At 56.0% G+C, this 16,887-nt stretch overlaps 1 protein-coding gene across 1 annotated transcript in view; it reads left to right on the top strand.

Annotated features, from left to right (window-relative positions):
* The window catches only part of Cacna1g (calcium voltage-gated channel subunit alpha1 G), a 66,584-nt gene extending 50,140 nt beyond the window's left edge, over positions 1–16,444 (top strand). Inside the window, exons 28-40 of the mRNA XM_059270711.1 lie at positions 1,699–1,752; positions 6,435–6,586; positions 7,279–7,388; positions 8,070–8,203; positions 8,464–8,534; positions 8,663–8,741; positions 8,841–8,962; positions 9,251–9,604; positions 10,274–10,417; positions 12,193–12,327; positions 13,777–13,954; positions 14,193–14,362; positions 15,523–16,444. Of these exons, the coding sequence (XP_059126694.1) occupies positions 1,699–1,752; positions 6,435–6,586; positions 7,279–7,388; positions 8,070–8,203; positions 8,464–8,534; positions 8,663–8,741; positions 8,841–8,962; positions 9,251–9,604; positions 10,274–10,417; positions 12,193–12,327; positions 13,777–13,954; positions 14,193–14,362; positions 15,523–16,254 (2,435 nt within the window). The 3' untranslated portion in view covers positions 16,255–16,444. The remainder of the gene's footprint in view (positions 1–1,698; positions 1,753–6,434; positions 6,587–7,278; positions 7,389–8,069; positions 8,204–8,463; positions 8,535–8,662; positions 8,742–8,840; positions 8,963–9,250; positions 9,605–10,273; positions 10,418–12,192; positions 12,328–13,776; positions 13,955–14,192; positions 14,363–15,522) is intronic.
* The last annotated feature ends 443 nt before the right edge of the window (positions 16,445–16,887 follow it).

The raw sequence follows: 16,887 nt of genomic DNA, 5'->3' as shown, positions 1-16,887 counted from the left end.
GACATCCACCTGACCTGACATTACACCTCCCTGTACTGGTGTCCAGTGACCCAGGGATTAGCCTAGGTACCAGCTCAGATCAACACAACCTTGCCCAGCAAATATTCTAATCTCCGTGCGTGCTCAGAGTCCATAGCTGCTCAGCCAGGGCTCAGGTGAACCTGCAAAGAGCCGATAGTTGAGAATGAACTTCAGAACCACAGCCTTTCCCTTTTCTCCAACAAAACTACCTGGCTCCTTGGTGGTTGGTGGTTTTCTTGCTAAACAAGAAAGAAAAGAAGAGCCGGGCCTGGTAGCACAAGCCTATGATCAAGTCACTCAGGAAGCAGAAACAAAAGGATCACAGGCCCAAAGCTAGTCTGGGCTACACAGTGAGTTTGAGGCCAGCTTGGGCTAACAGTGAGACCCTGTCTCAAAAAGCCAGACAAAAAAAGGAAGGGTGAGAAGGAGAAAGAGAAAGGATGGGAAGAGTCTTCTCTTGTCTCTGGAAAGGATTATGCTCATAGGAAAGCTATATAACCACTCTTTGGCCCAAGACTCCCTCCAGGCCCTCATCTGTTCTTCCAGCACCTCTTGCACAGGGTGGGTGAGGCTTCATGCCTCTCACCTTCACGCTCTGCTGTGGACAGGCTGAGACCCATGGGAAAGACACATAGAGTTGGGAGGAAGAGGAGTTAGCTCCGTAGTTGCTGTTTCCGGCGTGTGTGCAGGTGTGTGTGCACCTGGCTCCCGTTCAGGGCTCCTGTCTGTCTGGTGCTCAGTCATCTCCTCGCCTCTCTCAGTAACAGCCCACGTTCCTCCACGTGTCTCAGTGTGTGGGTTTCAAAGCCTTTGTGTGTCTCCCTGTGTCTCTCCCTGTTTGGTCTGTGGGTTTCCCTCCTCTCCACAAACCGTCTGCCTTCCGCCGATCAGATGTGTGCCGCGCTCTGAGTTTCCCTTTGGTGTGTGGAAATGTGAGTACCACCGAGTGAGTTAGGGGCTCAGTGCCTCTGCCCCCCTTGTGCCCTCAGCTGCATCTCCCGCTGCCCGTGGCAGGTGCTTGGAGGAAGGGGAGAGCGTGGAGTTACAAACAAGGATGAGAGGGGGGTGGGGCCAGAGATGCTCCAGGAGGATGTGGAGGGGGACTCTGGCCCCCAGTCGGCCATGAGCAGGTGTAACTCCCTATCTCTCACATCCACCCATCACCCTTGAAAGGCCCCCCTCTTCCCAGCTCTGGGTTGGGGTCTGGCCTTGGCATCCCTGTAGATTCTAAAGCTGGGTACCAGGGCCACGCTCCCACTTCTGCACCACCCACTGCACACCCCTGGCAGTGAGCTGCTTCAACAAGGCATCTGCAGATGGATTTTTTTTTTTTTTTTTTTTTTTTTTTTTTTTTTGGCAGGAGGCACTGTGGCCCCTGCCTGACCAGCTGGCTCTGCTTCTGGGGTCTGTAGCTGTTCAGGTGCAGCTGAGGCCACAGCGGGGGTAGGAGTGGACATCTGGTCGATGACAGTCTGCCTGCCCCCTTCCAGTACCTCCCCACCCCTGTGACCCTGGAGAGTTGCCTTCTTCAGGTGCCCGAGTCTGGGGTTGGCATTCAGAATCAATTGCTAGTGCTCAGCATACCCCATTTGTCGGCAGAGTGAGGGTTGGAGCTGAGGGGCCCTGCCCAGCGCACCTGGTCCGGTCAATGACCAATGTCGTGTTTCGTTCTTTTAGATCTAATGTTGGACGATGTAATTGCTCCCGGCAGCTCAGCCAGCGCTGCGTCAGGTACTGCGTCTGGGGTGTGGGTTCATGCGTGTGGGACATGCTCTTTGCTCCCTCTCCATGGCTCATTGATTCTATCCTCTAGGGGTGAAGGGCTGGGGGTCCTTGGGGCCCCCGAGAGGGCAGAGCCTGAAGCATTGGGTCTGCGTCGTTTCCCCCATCCCCTCCCCCCCATAGGCTCATGATAAGCTGGATGGAAGTGAAGTGTGTTTGCCCCCCTCTGGCTTAACAGTTCTTGGAGGATCCAGGTCTTCTGAAGAGGTCCCGGGATTCTGCACCTCCTCTCTGTTCTCCTGTGCTCACCATTGATTATTAAGCTGCAAATCTCTTTGCCTTCCCTTGTCTGAAAGGGAGTCTTTGATCCAAGGGAGAGGATGAGAGGAGCAGTGAGGGGAAGGATTTGTTTTAAAAATGTAGCAATGAATAATTGAACCAGCTCATTAATAGTCAAGTAATCACGGTGGCCACGTCGTTGCTACAAACGTCAGGAATTGGGAACAGAAAGACTGTGTTAGCTGCAAGCTTCTCCCCGCCAAAGCCAGAGGTTTGAGAACAGGTTGAGTCCGTCCCTCCAAAAGCTGTGTGTGTCTCTGGGAAGACTTCCCAGAGCCTGTCCCTCACCCTGTGCCCCACTCTGTCTCCTAGTCCCCCCCATACTAGTCCCAGATGGAGATTGGGAGGATCAGAGTCTATGGCAAGGGCTGTGGGTCCTCATCACATTCCCTGATGGTTCCCAAGCTGTTTATCCGAGGATTCCCCTTCTGGCCTCTCCCACAGATCCTGCAGTTTGGTAGACTGTCTGAAGTCGGGAGCATGTGGATAACGGCTTTGTTTCACTATTTTCACTAATCAAAGGCACATTTAATTGCTGATCAGAGCTTCTGAGCCGCAGAAGGTCACACAGTAAATGATGGTGAGGAGAGCTGTTGTGCCATTAAATTAGTCTACGGGGTCTTCACATGAGCGAATGGATGATTTCTTTCAAGCTTTGAGAAATTTTATTGAGAATGAAAGGCCCCCACATGGCTGCTTTCTCTGTTGCTGAGGGCTTGGGTTTTCAGCCTGGGAACCACTGACTGTATCATTCCTCCCTGCCCAACTCAGGCAGGTGCCATCCTGGGGAAATGGGCTGCGGGGGTCTGTGAGGGCTCAGAGACCTACTCAAGGGGCCTTCTGAGCCTTGGCAGATCATCATCTCCTGTTGCCATGGTCCTGAGCTATGGTGTTTGACATTGAGTAGCATCCCTCAGGGGGCTCAGGAGTCTCTGGCTGGTTTGGATCTCTATTGCTAGGATCCCCATGTCTCGGTGTCAAATTGTTTTCCAAACTTCTGACATGGTAGGGGATGTGGGGAAGATGGGGAGAAGTAGTCTTTAGCTTAACCCTTCTGAGATACTGGGCAGCAGGCTGGTGTGGAGACTGAAGAACACACATGCTCAAATTTACCCCTAAACACCACCCAAACACACGGCTGGCCCACTGAGGCTCTTCTACCCAAGGAACTGTCTCATTAATTGGCATATGTAGGCACAGCTATCAAGGTCCACCATACCTACACCACAGCACACACTGGCTGTCTTATCCTGCATCCCTACCCAGGGGTCCTGGCTTGCTCCTGACGGCACATGCATACTCTCTTTGGTTGTAGCAATGACCTAGACTCCGAACAGGGCCTTGTAACATCTTACATCCCTCTTCTCAGGGCCTGGGACTCATCAGGGTCTATACCAGAGCTTGCCAGACTTCAGTGTGAGTAAGACTTACATGGAGAGACTGGACAGGGCTTCCTGGGACTCACCCTAAAGGTCTCCCACAGGGATCTTGGCCCTGAATTTCTACTAGACTCCCAGATGCTGGGGTGCTGGTATGCCAGTCTATCTACCACAGTGACTGGGGTCAAGCCAGGTCTCTAGTCTGGGTTTTCTGAGAGTCAAACATATAAACCCCCTTTCCTGCTAAAACATCTTCACCCACCCTTCTGCTGTGGCCAGCGGGAGATATCACCCGGCCCGGGGGAAAGGCGAAATGGAAAAGTTGGATTATCGAGATGCTGGGCCTAAGCAGACACAGGTCTGAGGGGAGAGATTGGGGTGGGCTCCCGGGTGACAAGACCAGCCCTGTGACACTTGACCCCCAGCACCAGCTTCACTTCCTTCAACACCTCTGGCCTCCATCTCCACCGACCCCTCTTTTCTTCCCACCAGGCCGGGACCCACAGCAGCATGGCTTTTGCTGTGGGGGGCCTATATCCCTGCTAAAAGCCTATTCCCTACCACTGTCCTTGGCAGACCTGCTGCCCTAACTGTGCCTTGGGCTCCCTGTGAGCTCTGCTAACTCACTGTGCCTGTTGCTGTCCCTCACAGCCCCCTCCAGCTCTCCTCATTGGCCCCTGGAGCTCCCCAGGGGCCTGGTGCCCCGTCTCCCACTGTCTCACAGAGCTCTACTCTGCCAAAGGCAGTTGGTACTAGTAGGAGGCAGGGAGATCAGGCTGGAGGCTGGGGTCTCGCTGTCTCATTCTGGTGCTGGGCCACTTACTCTCTGGGTCTCTCTGGACGGCAGAGGAGCTGCTGGAGGACAGGGCGCTCTAGTTGGTGCTCTTTTGACCTGTGTTCTAATGGAGGGTTTCCTGGATGCCTGCCAATCAGGGCTGTGGGCTCAGGTGAAGGATATTTGGGAACTGTGGCCATGAACAGCCGCCCTGCCTCAGTCACTCCTGCCCGCCCCCCCCCCCGCGCCCCCCCCCCCCCCCCCCCCGTCCCCGAGTTACCTGGAGGGTCCCTGGCGGAATGCAGCCCCTCCCCCACCACTCAGACTCCTGAAGCAAGGCTGGAAGGCAGAGATGTTGGTGATTCCTCTGTTTGGCCCTGGTGTGCCCACAATAGTCAGGTTGGGGTAATAGAGGACGAGGGGACTTCTCTCAGCCTCCCCTCCACATTCTCTCAACTAATAACGGGGCTAATGAGGAGCCGCTTCTTTTAACCTAATTGTATTCAAAACATTTTAGTTAATTCTCCGTTCATATTTTAGCATAATGGGATCGGGTGTTCTCGGCATTTATGGAGATTAATGCAGAGAAAGAGTCCCGGCTGCTAGAGCAACACAGGGTGACTAGCGCCCTCTGGTTCTCATGGGACTGAAGGAAGGAAGGAAGGAAGGGGCCCTGGCTGGCCCAACCACCCTCCACTATCGGGTGTGGATGACCCGTGGTCTCATGGCATCCCCTGCCTCTGGCCTTTCCACTCCCCATGCTCTTGGTGTCAGGAGGGCCGCCTGAGCAAAGTCACACCTGGCAGGGCCACCTCTGAAAACAAAGGGATGGTCTCAAGCACCTCCGAGGTGCACCTGGCCTTTTTGGGTCTGTGCCCCGGGTTATCCACACCTCAAGGCCGATGTGGAGACGGGTCGGGTGGGCTGGCAGAGTGGTTCGCAAGCCCAAACCTGCCACTCACTTCTGGGCACGCTTCTTCCTTTGGCTTTTGGTGGGGACTCACCCCCAAGCCACTCCCTGCCTCAGTTTACCTCTCTGTGAAGGGATCCTCTGCATGGGAAAAGATAGTTGTATTTGAGCTGGCCTGGGCCCAAAGCTTTCTGCCACTCCTGAGCCAGCTGGTTCCTGGCATGGGCCTCAGAGGCTGTAGCCCTCACTGGCTGGCTTCTAGCAAGACCTCCTAAGAGGGGAAGGGCTGTCTGGGACCTGAGGCTGGCCATGCTTTCCCAGGGGGGCTCTCTTCCCTCTGTGTGGCTTCCTGTGAGACCAATCTGTTGGCACATTTCCAGATAGCATGTCCCCACCTTGGCCTGGCCCTTACTTCAGCACCTGGAGGAGGACCCGCTGAAATCTGCCCCCAGATTTCTCTTGCCCGCTTGGCAGGATAATCTGGCACTGTGACTTTTCTAAGTGGCCGGCTAATTACAAGAGTAATATGTGCCTGTGGCAGACAGATCTCAGACAGCTCTTCCCACCCAGCCTGTAGTGTCAGACCACCCCAATACCCAGGGGAGGCTGGGTACTGCCTCATTAGAAACTGGGTGAGTCTGTGGGTGGCAACCCTCCCAACTTGAGTCTGGGGCCCGGGCAGAGCCCTGGGCCTCCCCTCTCCCTTCCTTACGTGAGGCTGTGGGAAGTCCGGGGCATTGTCCTCTGGGGACCCTGTGGTAGGTCATCAGGCAGCCAAGATGTCCAATTTCCAATCTCCGGTCCTATCGCAAATCCCAGCTCCATGTAATCCCTTCGGCGGCCCCGGAGGCTGAGCTGGGAGAAGGCCTCGCAGCCTTCGCCTCTGCGGCTGGAGCTCCCTCTGAGCACGATTAGATGGGGTCTTTCATCTTATTGATCCACCTTGCTGCTGAACATGGAATCAAAGGTGTTATAAGGAGCTGGCACGATTTAGAAGCTGCCCTGGGATACGGGCTCACCCAGTATCTAATGTAGGGGAGAGGCTCTGCATGTCCCTAACCCATCCCCCCCCCCCCCCCCCCGACTGCAGGCAGTAGAACAGATGCTTGCCTGGGGACAGGCCAAAACGGCCGCGAAGGGCAGCCGGGGTGGGGGCGATTGGGATGCTGGTGACATGATGGAATGTTTCAGCACTGGGGTAGAGGCTGGCGGCAGGGAGGGGCTGCGGGTGGAGGGGTGTGGGGCGCAGGGCCTGACGTTTGCTCTGTTCTCCTTCCTGCCCCGCCAGAAGCCCAGTGCAAGCCCTACTACTCAGACTACTCTCGCTTCCGGCTCCTGGTCCACCACCTGTGTACCAGCCACTACTTGGACCTCTTCATCACGGGTGTCATTGGGCTGAATGTGGTCACTATGGCCATGGAACACTACCAGCAGCCCCAGGTAAGAACGAGTGCTGCTGGGCCAGCAGCCTCAGGGACCTCCCCCAGATGAGGCAACAACCTGAACTGTAGTAGCCTCTGTGTGCCAGGCAAGTGTTGGGAACACTGCATGGGTCCTCGTACCGGTAGCGGTCTCCTTAGGTGGGTATCCCCTTTGTTTTATAGATGAAGACACTGTGGCTCTGTAGGTTAATCGTCTTGACCAAGGTCCCATAGGTAGGCAGTGGGAGACCAGTACATTTTTATTGAGCATCTAGTATGTGTGGCTCTGAGCCTTGGAAAGTGAAGAAGACAGATGGATGTTTGCCCTTCGAAACTTAGATTCTAGTAAATACTTAGCTCCCAAACTCATCTGTTTCCAGTCACCCCTCTCCTCTACCTTCCAGCCCTCAGTTTCCCCATCTGTGCAGGGAGGAGGTTGAGCTGATAAGGTACAAGCCTCTTTGCAGTCTCGGTGCTCTGTGCCTTCTGGCACAGTCTCGTGTGTTTCTCATCACCTCAAAAGGAGACATTAAGATTTGAATTGTCATGGGGTAGTGGCCCGTGATCAGCCATCGTGGTAGAAAATGGGGAGAGCAGGCATCCTTTGCTTCACCCTACTTCCCAGATTGGGGAGGTATGGTGATGGAGGAGTGGGGCAAGCTTCAGCCTTGGGCCTAAGGAGACCCTGCATCTGGCCCCCACCCCTGCCAGATCCTGGACGAGGCTCTGAAGATCTGCAATTACATCTTCACGGTCATCTTCGTCTTGGAGTCAGTTTTCAAACTTGTGGCCTTTGGCTTCCGCCGTTTCTTCCAGGACAGGTAACAGAAGAGAGAGGTCTGGGAGCATTGAGAGGAAATAGAGGTGTGTCTCCTGGGGAAATACCCAGAAGGCTTTGAGCCTAAAGACCTTTCTTAACCCTGTGAGTCCAGCTGCCTCCCTTGGACTGATGGTGATGGTGGTCAAGGATCCAGGGCTTAAGGGATGGGAGGGATTTGGGGGTCTGACAAGGCAAGGCTTGGAGGGATTTAGCAGCAAGAAACCACTGTGTGTGAGCTTGGAGCCAGACTGCCTGGGTTGGGTTCGAATCCTACTTCTACTACTAGGGACTGGTGACTTTGGGCATGCCTCAGTTCCCTCCTCTGTGAAGTGTAAACTATCACTCTCCATATCAGAGTTGTGATACGGATATAAACGTTCTTAAAATGATGCTTGGTGCAAAGTAAACATATAAATGCTGGCAACAAACAGAGACAGATGAAGCCAGGTGTCGCTGCTCATGCTTGTAGTCTCAGATGCTGGTAGGCTGAGACTGGAGGATTGCTATGAATCTGAGGTCAGCTTGAGCAACATAGCAAAACACCATATGGAGGTGGGGGGGTAATAATTAAAAATGAAAAGCACAGGCCCTTCCCTGTTCTACTTTTCTGTGCCACCACAGCACCCTCCCCCATACCACCTTCCCCGGCTCGGGGAGCGACATGCCCGATTGATTTTTCCAGGTGGAATCAGCTGGACCTGGCCATCGTGCTTCTGTCCATCATGGGCATCACACTGGAGGAGATCGAAGTCAACGCCTCGCTGCCCATCAACCCCACCATCATCCGTATCATGAGGGTGCTCCGCATTGCCCGAGGTAGGTCCGGCTGTGCCGCTTGGGTCTGCCTTCCCACAGTAACCAGCTTGCAGGGGGAGATAGAGAGAGTTGGTTATGGGGATGACTATGGGCTCCCAGGGGCTTTCCCCCCAGCCCCTGCCATAGGTAGGGGTTTGTCCAGCATGAGGGGGTTGGGGTGTGGGTGGACCATTCCGTCAGCTGCAGCCCAGCCTGGCTCTCCCGGCTCCGTGATGGGAGACCCGGAGGGGGCCAGCTCTTGACACTGTCCTGTTCTTCAGTGCTGAAGCTGCTGAAGATGGCTGTGGGCATGCGGGCGCTGCTGGACACGGTGATGCAGGCCCTGCCCCAGGTAGCTGGGAGGTGGGGTGGGCAGAAGGGAAGGGTCCTCCTGGGGAGGAGGCGGAGGGGGCAGGGGCCTCAGGGAGGCTGGCTGGAGAGCCAGCAGCAGTCTTTTCTGTTTCTTTCCCTCTTCTCCAGGTGGGGAACCTGGGACTTCTCTTCATGCTATTGTTTTTCATCTTTGCAGCTCTGGGCGTGGAGCTCTTTGGAGACCTGGGTGAGTTGAGATTGGGGATGGGGGAGGAGTCAGGGCTGGAGACTAAGGGGGGGGGTCATGGGACTAATACGGCTTCTCTCCTTTACCCTCTTCCCCCAGAGTGTGATGAGACACACCCCTGTGAGGGCTTGGGCCGGCATGCCACCTTTAGGAACTTTGGTATGGCCTTTCTGACCCTCTTCCGGGTCTCCACCGGTGACAACTGGAACGGCATTATGAAGGTGAGAGCCCACAAGATAGAGGCCCTTCCCAGGGCTGCTCGTGCACAGAGAGGTCACCCCAGTCTCTGACCAAAGGTTCTTTGAGAAGATGTATTAGCCACGAGTAAAAGCAGGCCCCAGAACACTCTGGACTCTCTCTTCTCAGGACAGGCTCTGACTCACTCATACTTACCCCAGCAGCGTCAGACACCTTTCTGTCCTCCGGAAACTGATCTCCCTCCCCATCCACAACAGCTCCATCCTCCATCCTTCCCACCCTCAAGCCTCCGCCCTTGACTCCTCCCACAGGACACCCTCCGCGACTGTGACCAGGAGTCCACCTGCTACAACACAGTCATCTCACCCATCTACTTCGTGTCGTTCGTGCTCACGGCCCAGTTTGTGCTGGTCAACGTGGTCATAGCTGTGCTGATGAAGCACCTGGAGGAAAGCAACAAAGAGGCCAAGGAGGAGGCGGAGCTGGAGGCGGAGCTGGAGCTGGAGATGAAGACGCTCAGCCCGCAGCCCCACTCCCCGCTGGGCAGCCCCTTCCTCTGGCCTGGGGTGGAGGGTGCCAATAGCCCTGGCAGCCCTAAACCTGGGGCTCCACACACCACGGCCCACATTGGAGCAGCCTCGGGCTTCTCCCTCGAGCACCCCACGGTGAGCAACAGTGCCCCTTCGAAAGGGCCGTGGGGCAGGAGAGGGGCAAGGGAGGTCAGGGCAAACAGCAGCTCACTGAGGGTATATAGGAGCCCAGCAGGCCCCAGGGCTTCTCCTCCGTCCTCCTGGCCCTCTTACCCCTTTCCCAGAATGGCTGCCCCTACTCAGTGTGTGCGGCCGCCCTCTAGCAAAGTGGTGGCGGACATGCTAGCTCCTCCAGCCTGGTGTGGCTTCCCCTTCTAGGCTTTAAGCTCAAGGCTAAGTTCTCTGTTTCCTTCCTGTTTCTTTTTTATCTTTACCCGATTGTCAAACCTCTTTCCTACCCCGTCTCTTACCTCCTTGACTCCCTTCCATCTCCCTATCCTTTCCGCTTCTCCTCGTCTCTCCCTCTCCACCTGTGGACCCTGATCATTCTCATCTCCCATCTCTCCTTCCTCCTACACCTTCCTCTTCCCCAATGCTCCTCTTTCTCATCTCTCTGTTGCTGCGTGTTGTGTATGTGTGTGTGCGCGCGCGCGTGAGCGCGCTTGTGTGCACCTGTCACGTGGGTTTCACCTCCACTCGTTCTGTCTACCCCTCTCCGATCCCCTGCCCTGACACTTCTCATCGATGCCCCTCTGACCCCTGCTCCCCTGGCTCTCCGGCTCCTTTATGGGCTGGTCCTCCCAGGACAGACAGCTGTTTGACACCATCTCCCTGCTGATCCAGGGCTCCCTGGAGGGGGAGCTGAAGCTGATGGACGAGCTGGCAGGCCCAGGGGGCCAGCCCTCTGCCTTCCCTTCCGCCCTCAGCCCGGGCGGCTCCGACCCACAGGTTACTGTGCCCTGTCATGTGCCCCTTCCTCTGACCGTGCCAAGCTGTGCCATGCTATGCTGTGCTTCTGGGGTGGCTGGGGCTGTTGCCTGCCCACTGAGTATCTAGAGAAAGAGCAACTGTAGGGCCACAGTTGAGCACTGAATCTGTCAGGAGGCGGGGATGGGGGGGGGGGGCGACCGTGTGTGCTCCAGGCTCTGAAAGGTTTAGGAAGAGATCAGCCTTTCAGGGGAGAGGGAAGGATGGAGAACAGGCTTGGGGAGGTTCTTCATAAGAAAGAATCTGGAAGGAAGATGAGATGGGACAATGGGACTTTAGGGGTAAAGGAGGCTGTGTCAGATCCAGGGGATAAGAGCCTCTGAGGTCAGTGCAAGTGGCTGTGGGACCCATAAAGGGACCTGTTCTAGCCAGCCTGTTTCTTCTGTAGTGTCCAGTACCCATCCCCACTCCTCTGGTGGCCTTGTAAGTACAAAACCCACTAGACGTGATAAGACTGTCGTAGGCCGTTTTCTGACCTGGAAATAGAGGTCCCCTCTGGGACATGAACAGGAAGCAGGCCTGACTCCCGCACCAGATGCCACCCCTTCCTGCACACCTAGGGTGCTCTCCCACAAGCCCAGCTTACCCTGAGCTGTTGCTTTCTTGGTCCCTCCAGCCCCCGTTCTCCTCCCCTTGGCCCAGTACTCCTTCAAGACCCCAACCCCAACCCCAGGTCAGGGACTGCCAATCTAGAGTGGGCTAAAGGATGTCGACTCCAGCTGGAGCCTTGCCGCACAAACCCTGCTGGGGGAAGGCGTGGGCCCACAGGTTCCTGGGCAGCCTTTTGCCTGGTAGAAAATAGACAGTGATTTTCACATGATAAAGACCCGTGCTGCTTCTTGTTAGGATTCAGTCTCAGACCTGGCAGTGACCTAGAATGATCAGTGGGAAAAGGAACACAGCCGGTCCCTTCTCCAGGCTCCCCCATTCTAAACCAGGCCCACAGGAAAGGTGGAGAGAGGGAGGAGAGTGCCACAGGACAGTGGTCACAACAGCCCACTCACCCGGACACCACTCACCGCCCCCAATAGCTCACCCGTGTTGAAGCTCCTAGGTGAGCTAGCCGGATGATGTGGTGGCCCTAGTGCGCCCCCTTCAGACTATCTGGGAGAGCACCTCTCAAAGGCCCACATTGGAGAAGGGGGAGCAGGTTGCAGGCAGGCGGAGGAGGGCCCACGAGGGGAGAAGCCGGAATCTGGGGGCAGGCCAAGTCCTGCTAGGCTTTTGGAAGCGAAGAGAATAGGCAGAAAACAGCCGTCAGATTGCCGGCATTGTCCCCGGTGCGGCGCCCCCACCCCCACCATGCTGCTCTGTCTGCAGAGAGGAGACGGGGCTTTGCGGGCCTTTCTTCGTTCTTTTTTGTGTTTGGTATCATCTTTATGAGATTGGAAGCCCTCTCCTCCGCGCTCTCTCTGGGTGGCGGCAGTGTGGGAGGGGGCTGCTAAGATGCCTGGGGTATCTTTAGAATGTGTTACTGTGTCTCTTGGTCTCTTTTGCTTCGCCAGTGTTTGCTCTGTCTCTTTGGTGCCTGCTACAGTCTCTCTGATCAGAGCAGGGGGTTGAAGTGGGAGGGGGAGGAGGTGCTGTGGGTCGATTGGGCCAGGGGCGGGGAGCGACATGGGATACTTTCCTCCCTGCTTTGTGGAAAGGGGAAGTGGGGGCTGCGAGTGTGCCGCGCGCACGCGCGCGCGTGTGCGTCCTGGTTTCTCATGCCTGCTCATCTCTCTCCTGTCTAGATCCCTCTAGCTGAGATGGAGGCTCTGTCTCTGACGTCAGAGATTGTGTCTGAACCGTCCTGCTCACTAGCTCTGACGGATGACTCTTTGCCTGACGACACTCACACACTCTTACTTAGTGCCCTGGAGAGCAATGTACATGCACACATCCCTTGCTGCTCCCCCAGCCTGGGCTAGGCTGGCTGCAGGGTTCCAGATCCTCTTCCCACTCCGTGCCCTAGTCCTGCCCAGAGGCATTCATTCACCTGTGGGCACAAAGTGCCCCAGCCTTTGCTGGCATGAATTCTTCCTCGAATGAGATAAGATAAAAACCAAGGCCCTGCTCCGAGGGTTACGGGGGCATCAGTGGTGACAGGGTTATTCCAGGAATGACAGCCCAAAACAGAAGTGACTTGGGAGCCAGTTTCTGTGTTTGGAGCCCTGTACCAGCCAGCCCTCCCTCCCTGCTCCCTTCCTTTGCCCTCTCCCTCATGAGACTCATGTCCTGGGTGAGAGCCACGTCTCTGCTGCTACCACCATGTCCTTCCCCTCTGGGGACTGTTCCTGTCTCCTCTCACTGTCCCTATGTGTCCTTGTGTTCTGTCCTCAACAAGCTCGGGGGCTCGGGGGAGGGCTGTTCTTGGGTGTACTTTGACCTTTCTACCCTGCCTCAGTTTCCCTCTGCCCCTCTGACAGTGAGCAGCCCCCTCCTCTTATCATTTGTCTTCTGTCGTGAGAGCCAGGCCAGCTGAGGCAGGATCTTGATCAGAGGCTGGGAGGGTCTCTAGAGATTGTGGCTCGCTGAAAGAAGTGGGTCCTGGGATTGAGACTGTACTCAGCACAGCCATCTTCCACTGGCTGGGACGATCACCGGCTGAGCCCATGTGGGAAGAAGAGCCTTACAGCCTCCCTGAGAACTGGGAATGGGGAGCCAAGGAAAGAGGCTCTAAAGAGGGAGAGAAACTCTGGGATGCGGCCTTGGGTTCCTGTTCTGGGGTCCAGGGCTAATCACTGCCTTTCTTTGAAACAGGTTTCCCAAACCCACTCCCACCCCAAATCTGTCCACTGAGGGAGTACTAAGTCCCCAGGGCCCAGGCCTTGCTACCCACCTCCACCCTCCAGAGTCTCTGTGTGGTTAAAGATCTGGAGATTAGGCTGGGCCACGCCCCTTGTGCTCACCTTAACCTGCACGAATCTAGCTCAGGCCTGCCGCCGCCGCCCCCCCTTGATCCCTGGGGTAACTCTCAGATTCTCTAAGAGGACCACACACAGGCAGTGCTGGGGGCTGCTCTCTCTTCTCTCGTCCCTCCTAGTCCCCCACCATCCCTAACCCAGAGGCTCACAGGGGATCCTGTGGGCATGCTCTCAGGGTGGGGTCTCTCCATCCCTTTCTCCCTATATGTAGAAACCCCTTGTCTGTCTTCCCATCTCCTACCATGCTCATGCCTATCACCTTGGCCTAGGAGGGTGTGGAGGTGGGTGTGGGTAGGTGGGGGGGAGGGCGGTGGGTCTGATAGGGGAGGCCTTAGTTCCTGCTGTCTAGCGTTTCCTCAGTTATCAAACCCAGCTGCATGCTCTTCACCCCGTGCCCTGATCCTTTTGCAGATGGTACCCCACCCCGAGGAGGTGCCGGTCCCTCTGGGACCAGACCTGCTGACCGTGAGGAAGTCTGGTGTCAGCCGGACGCACTCTCTGCCCAATGACAGCTACATGTGTCGCAATGGGAGCACGTCTGAGAGAGCCCGAGGACACAGGGGCTGGGGGTTCCCCAAAGCCCAGTCAGGTACCGAGGCTGGAGCAAACCAGCTTAGCTCACACAGGGAGATCCAACCTTCCCTAAGACCAACAAAAGAAGTGTCTCTTATTTTGAGGAAACCCCGAGCTAAAGAGAAATACCCAGACTGGAAGAAGTCACTTTCATCCCAGGGCAGTGAGGGGTAGAGGCCCTGAGGGGGAGGAAGGACGGAAGGGAGGCCTCACAGACTCCTCTCTACTCACCTCTCCATGCTCCTTCCCCACAGGCTCCATCTTGTCTGTTCACTCCCAACCAGCAGACACCAGCTGCATCCTACAGCTTCCCAAAGATGCACCCTATCTACTCCAGCCTCACGGGGCCCCCACCTGGGGCGCCATCCCTAAACTACCCCCACCGGGCCGCTCCCCTCTGGCTCAGAGGCCGCTCAGGCGCCAGGTGAGCAAGTGTGAAGTGTTAGCTCTGGGCCCTGCGGTAAGGCTATCGATTGGAACTCCTATGCTGTTGGTGACGACTAGAATTGACACTTTCAAACTTTCAGCAAATGTGTACCGTGTGCCAATGATACAGCAGCTCTATGTATGAGGGACATGGTCCTGGGTAAAGCAGAAATGGCTGGAGTTTGCCTTCCACCCCATGCACATACCTTGTTTCACTGAGGAGGCCTAGGGTCTAGGGGAAGAGTTGTTACCAGGGCAACAGACATCCAGTGGAGGTGGTACCCAGGTACTAAGGCTCCCAATCCCAGGCCCAGAGTTTCCCCCAATTCTTCACACTTGGGGCTAAATTCAGGGACACAAGGCAGGGTTTAAGTGTCTTCACTGTTGGCCAACCCTGGGGTCCACCTTCCGTGAACCAGAGAGTGACTCACGGAGCCAAGTGAGGCTTGTGCGCCTTATGTGGCTCTCTGTGGCTCTGGAGCACAGATACATAAAGATCTGCTCAGCCTCATGCTCTTGGGGAGCAGACATGGTCCCCCTCATCCCGCACCCACTCACCAAGCAGTTTCTTGGTGCTAGGCACTGAGACCCAGTTCCTGCTCTCTGAGCTCAGTCTAAGAACGGAGGCGCACATGCCGTCAGATCACCGCAGCCACAGGTTCTAGCTGCAAGGTGCTTGTGTGGGTTGTGCCGGGGAATCCAGAAGAGGCAAGGGTTAGTTTTATTTGAAGTGGATTGCCAGGCACTCATCACAGAAAACCCATGCTCAGAAGAGTGAGGGACACTTGTTGGGAAGGGTATTCAAGGCCAAGGGAATAGCTGCCTTGCTCTCCCTAAAGGCTAGAGGCACAAAGAGGCCAGCTTGGGAAGCAGCGTTCTTTCTGACCTCCCAGGGCCCAAAGCCTGAAGAGTTCCTCCTGCAGGATTTAGGAAAGTGGAGCACGGAGGACCGGAGGAAAGGGTTGGTGGTTGAAGTGGGAGAGACGGAACTACAGAGCTCAGAGGGCTCACGGCCCTCTTCTCTCAATAAGAGAAGTTAATAGGGTGGTCCTGCAGCTTCATGCAGGGTCTGGGACACCCAGCCTGACAGAAAGAATATAAGACAATCCATGTTGGAAAGGCAATCCCTGGGTTGAGCCCTGCACCCACTCCCTACAGGCGGCAATAAGGACTGACTCCCTGGACGTGCAGGGCCTGGGTAGCCGGGAAGACCTGCTGTCAGAGGTGAGTGGGCCCTCCTGCCCTCTGACCCGATCCTCATCCTTCTGGGGCGGGTCGAGCATCCAGGTGCAGCAACGGTCCGGCAGCCAGAGCAAGGTCTCCAAGCACATCCGCCCACTAGCCCCTTGCCCAGGCCTGGAACCGGGCTGGGCCAAGGACCCTCCAGAGACCAGAAGCAGCTTAGAGCTGGACACGGAGCTGAGCTGGATTTCAGGAGACCTCCTGCCCAGCAGCCAGGAGGAACCCCTGTCCCCACGGGACCTGAAGAAATGCTACAGTGTAGAAGCCCAGAGCTGCCGGCGCAGGCCTGGATCCTGGCTAGATGAACAGAGAAGACACTCCATTGCCGTCAGCTGCCTGGACAGCGGCTCCCAACCCCGCCTATGTCCAAGCCCCTCAAGCCTGGGGGGCCAACCTCTTGGGGGCCCTGGGAGCCGGCCTAAGAAAAAACTCAGCCCACCCAGTATCTCTATAGATCCCCCGGAGAGCCAGGGCCCTCGGCCCCCATGTAGTCCTGGCGTCTGCCTCAGGAGGAGGGCGCCATCCAGTGACTCCAAGGATCCCTCGGCCTCAGGCCCCCTTGATGGCACGGCTTCCTCACCCTCCCCAAAGAAAGATGCGCTGAGTCTCTCCGGTTTGTCCTCTGACCCAACAGACCTGGACCCCTGAGTCCTACCCACTCTCCCTGTCACCTTTCTCTACTGGGTGCAGATCCTAGCTCCGCCTCCTGGGCAGTATTTCTGAAAAGTCCCACGTACACAGCCAGGCGCTTCTCCTGGCTTCTTTAGTGGCTGGGGGATCACAAGTGGGACTTCCAGAGAGTCTGAAGAGAGCACAGCCCTGGCATCACCGCCTCCGGGAAGAAGAGAGAGAGAGAGAGAGAGAGAGAGAGAGAGAGAGAGAGAGAGAGAGAGAAGCCCAGTCTGGCAGAGGCTCCCGACACCAGGAGCTGTTGGGAGAAAGCAATACGTTTGTGCAGAATCTCTATGTATATTCTATTTTATTAAATTAATTGAATCTAGTATATGCCGGATGTACGACATTTTGTGACTGAAGAGACTTGTTTCCTTCTACTTTTATGTGTCTCAGAATATTTTTGAGGCGAAGGCGTCTGTCTCTTGGCTATTTTAACCTAAAATAACCAGTCTAGTTATATTCCCTCTTCTTGTAAAGCACAAGCAGGGACCGTGAGTGCATTACAACCCAACTGTGGCCCATCTTCAGTGGAAAGCGAGAACCATTTTGGAAACTGTCATGTAACTTATTTTCTCCTTTAACCTCGTCATCGTTTTCTGTAGGGGG

This window comes from Peromyscus eremicus, chromosome 8a (assembly GCF_949786415.1).
Source record: "Peromyscus eremicus chromosome 8a, PerEre_H2_v1, whole genome shotgun sequence".
Taxonomy (NCBI): domain Eukaryota; kingdom Metazoa; phylum Chordata; class Mammalia; order Rodentia; family Cricetidae; genus Peromyscus; species Peromyscus eremicus.
This window is presented reverse-complemented; position numbering and strand designations above follow the sequence as displayed.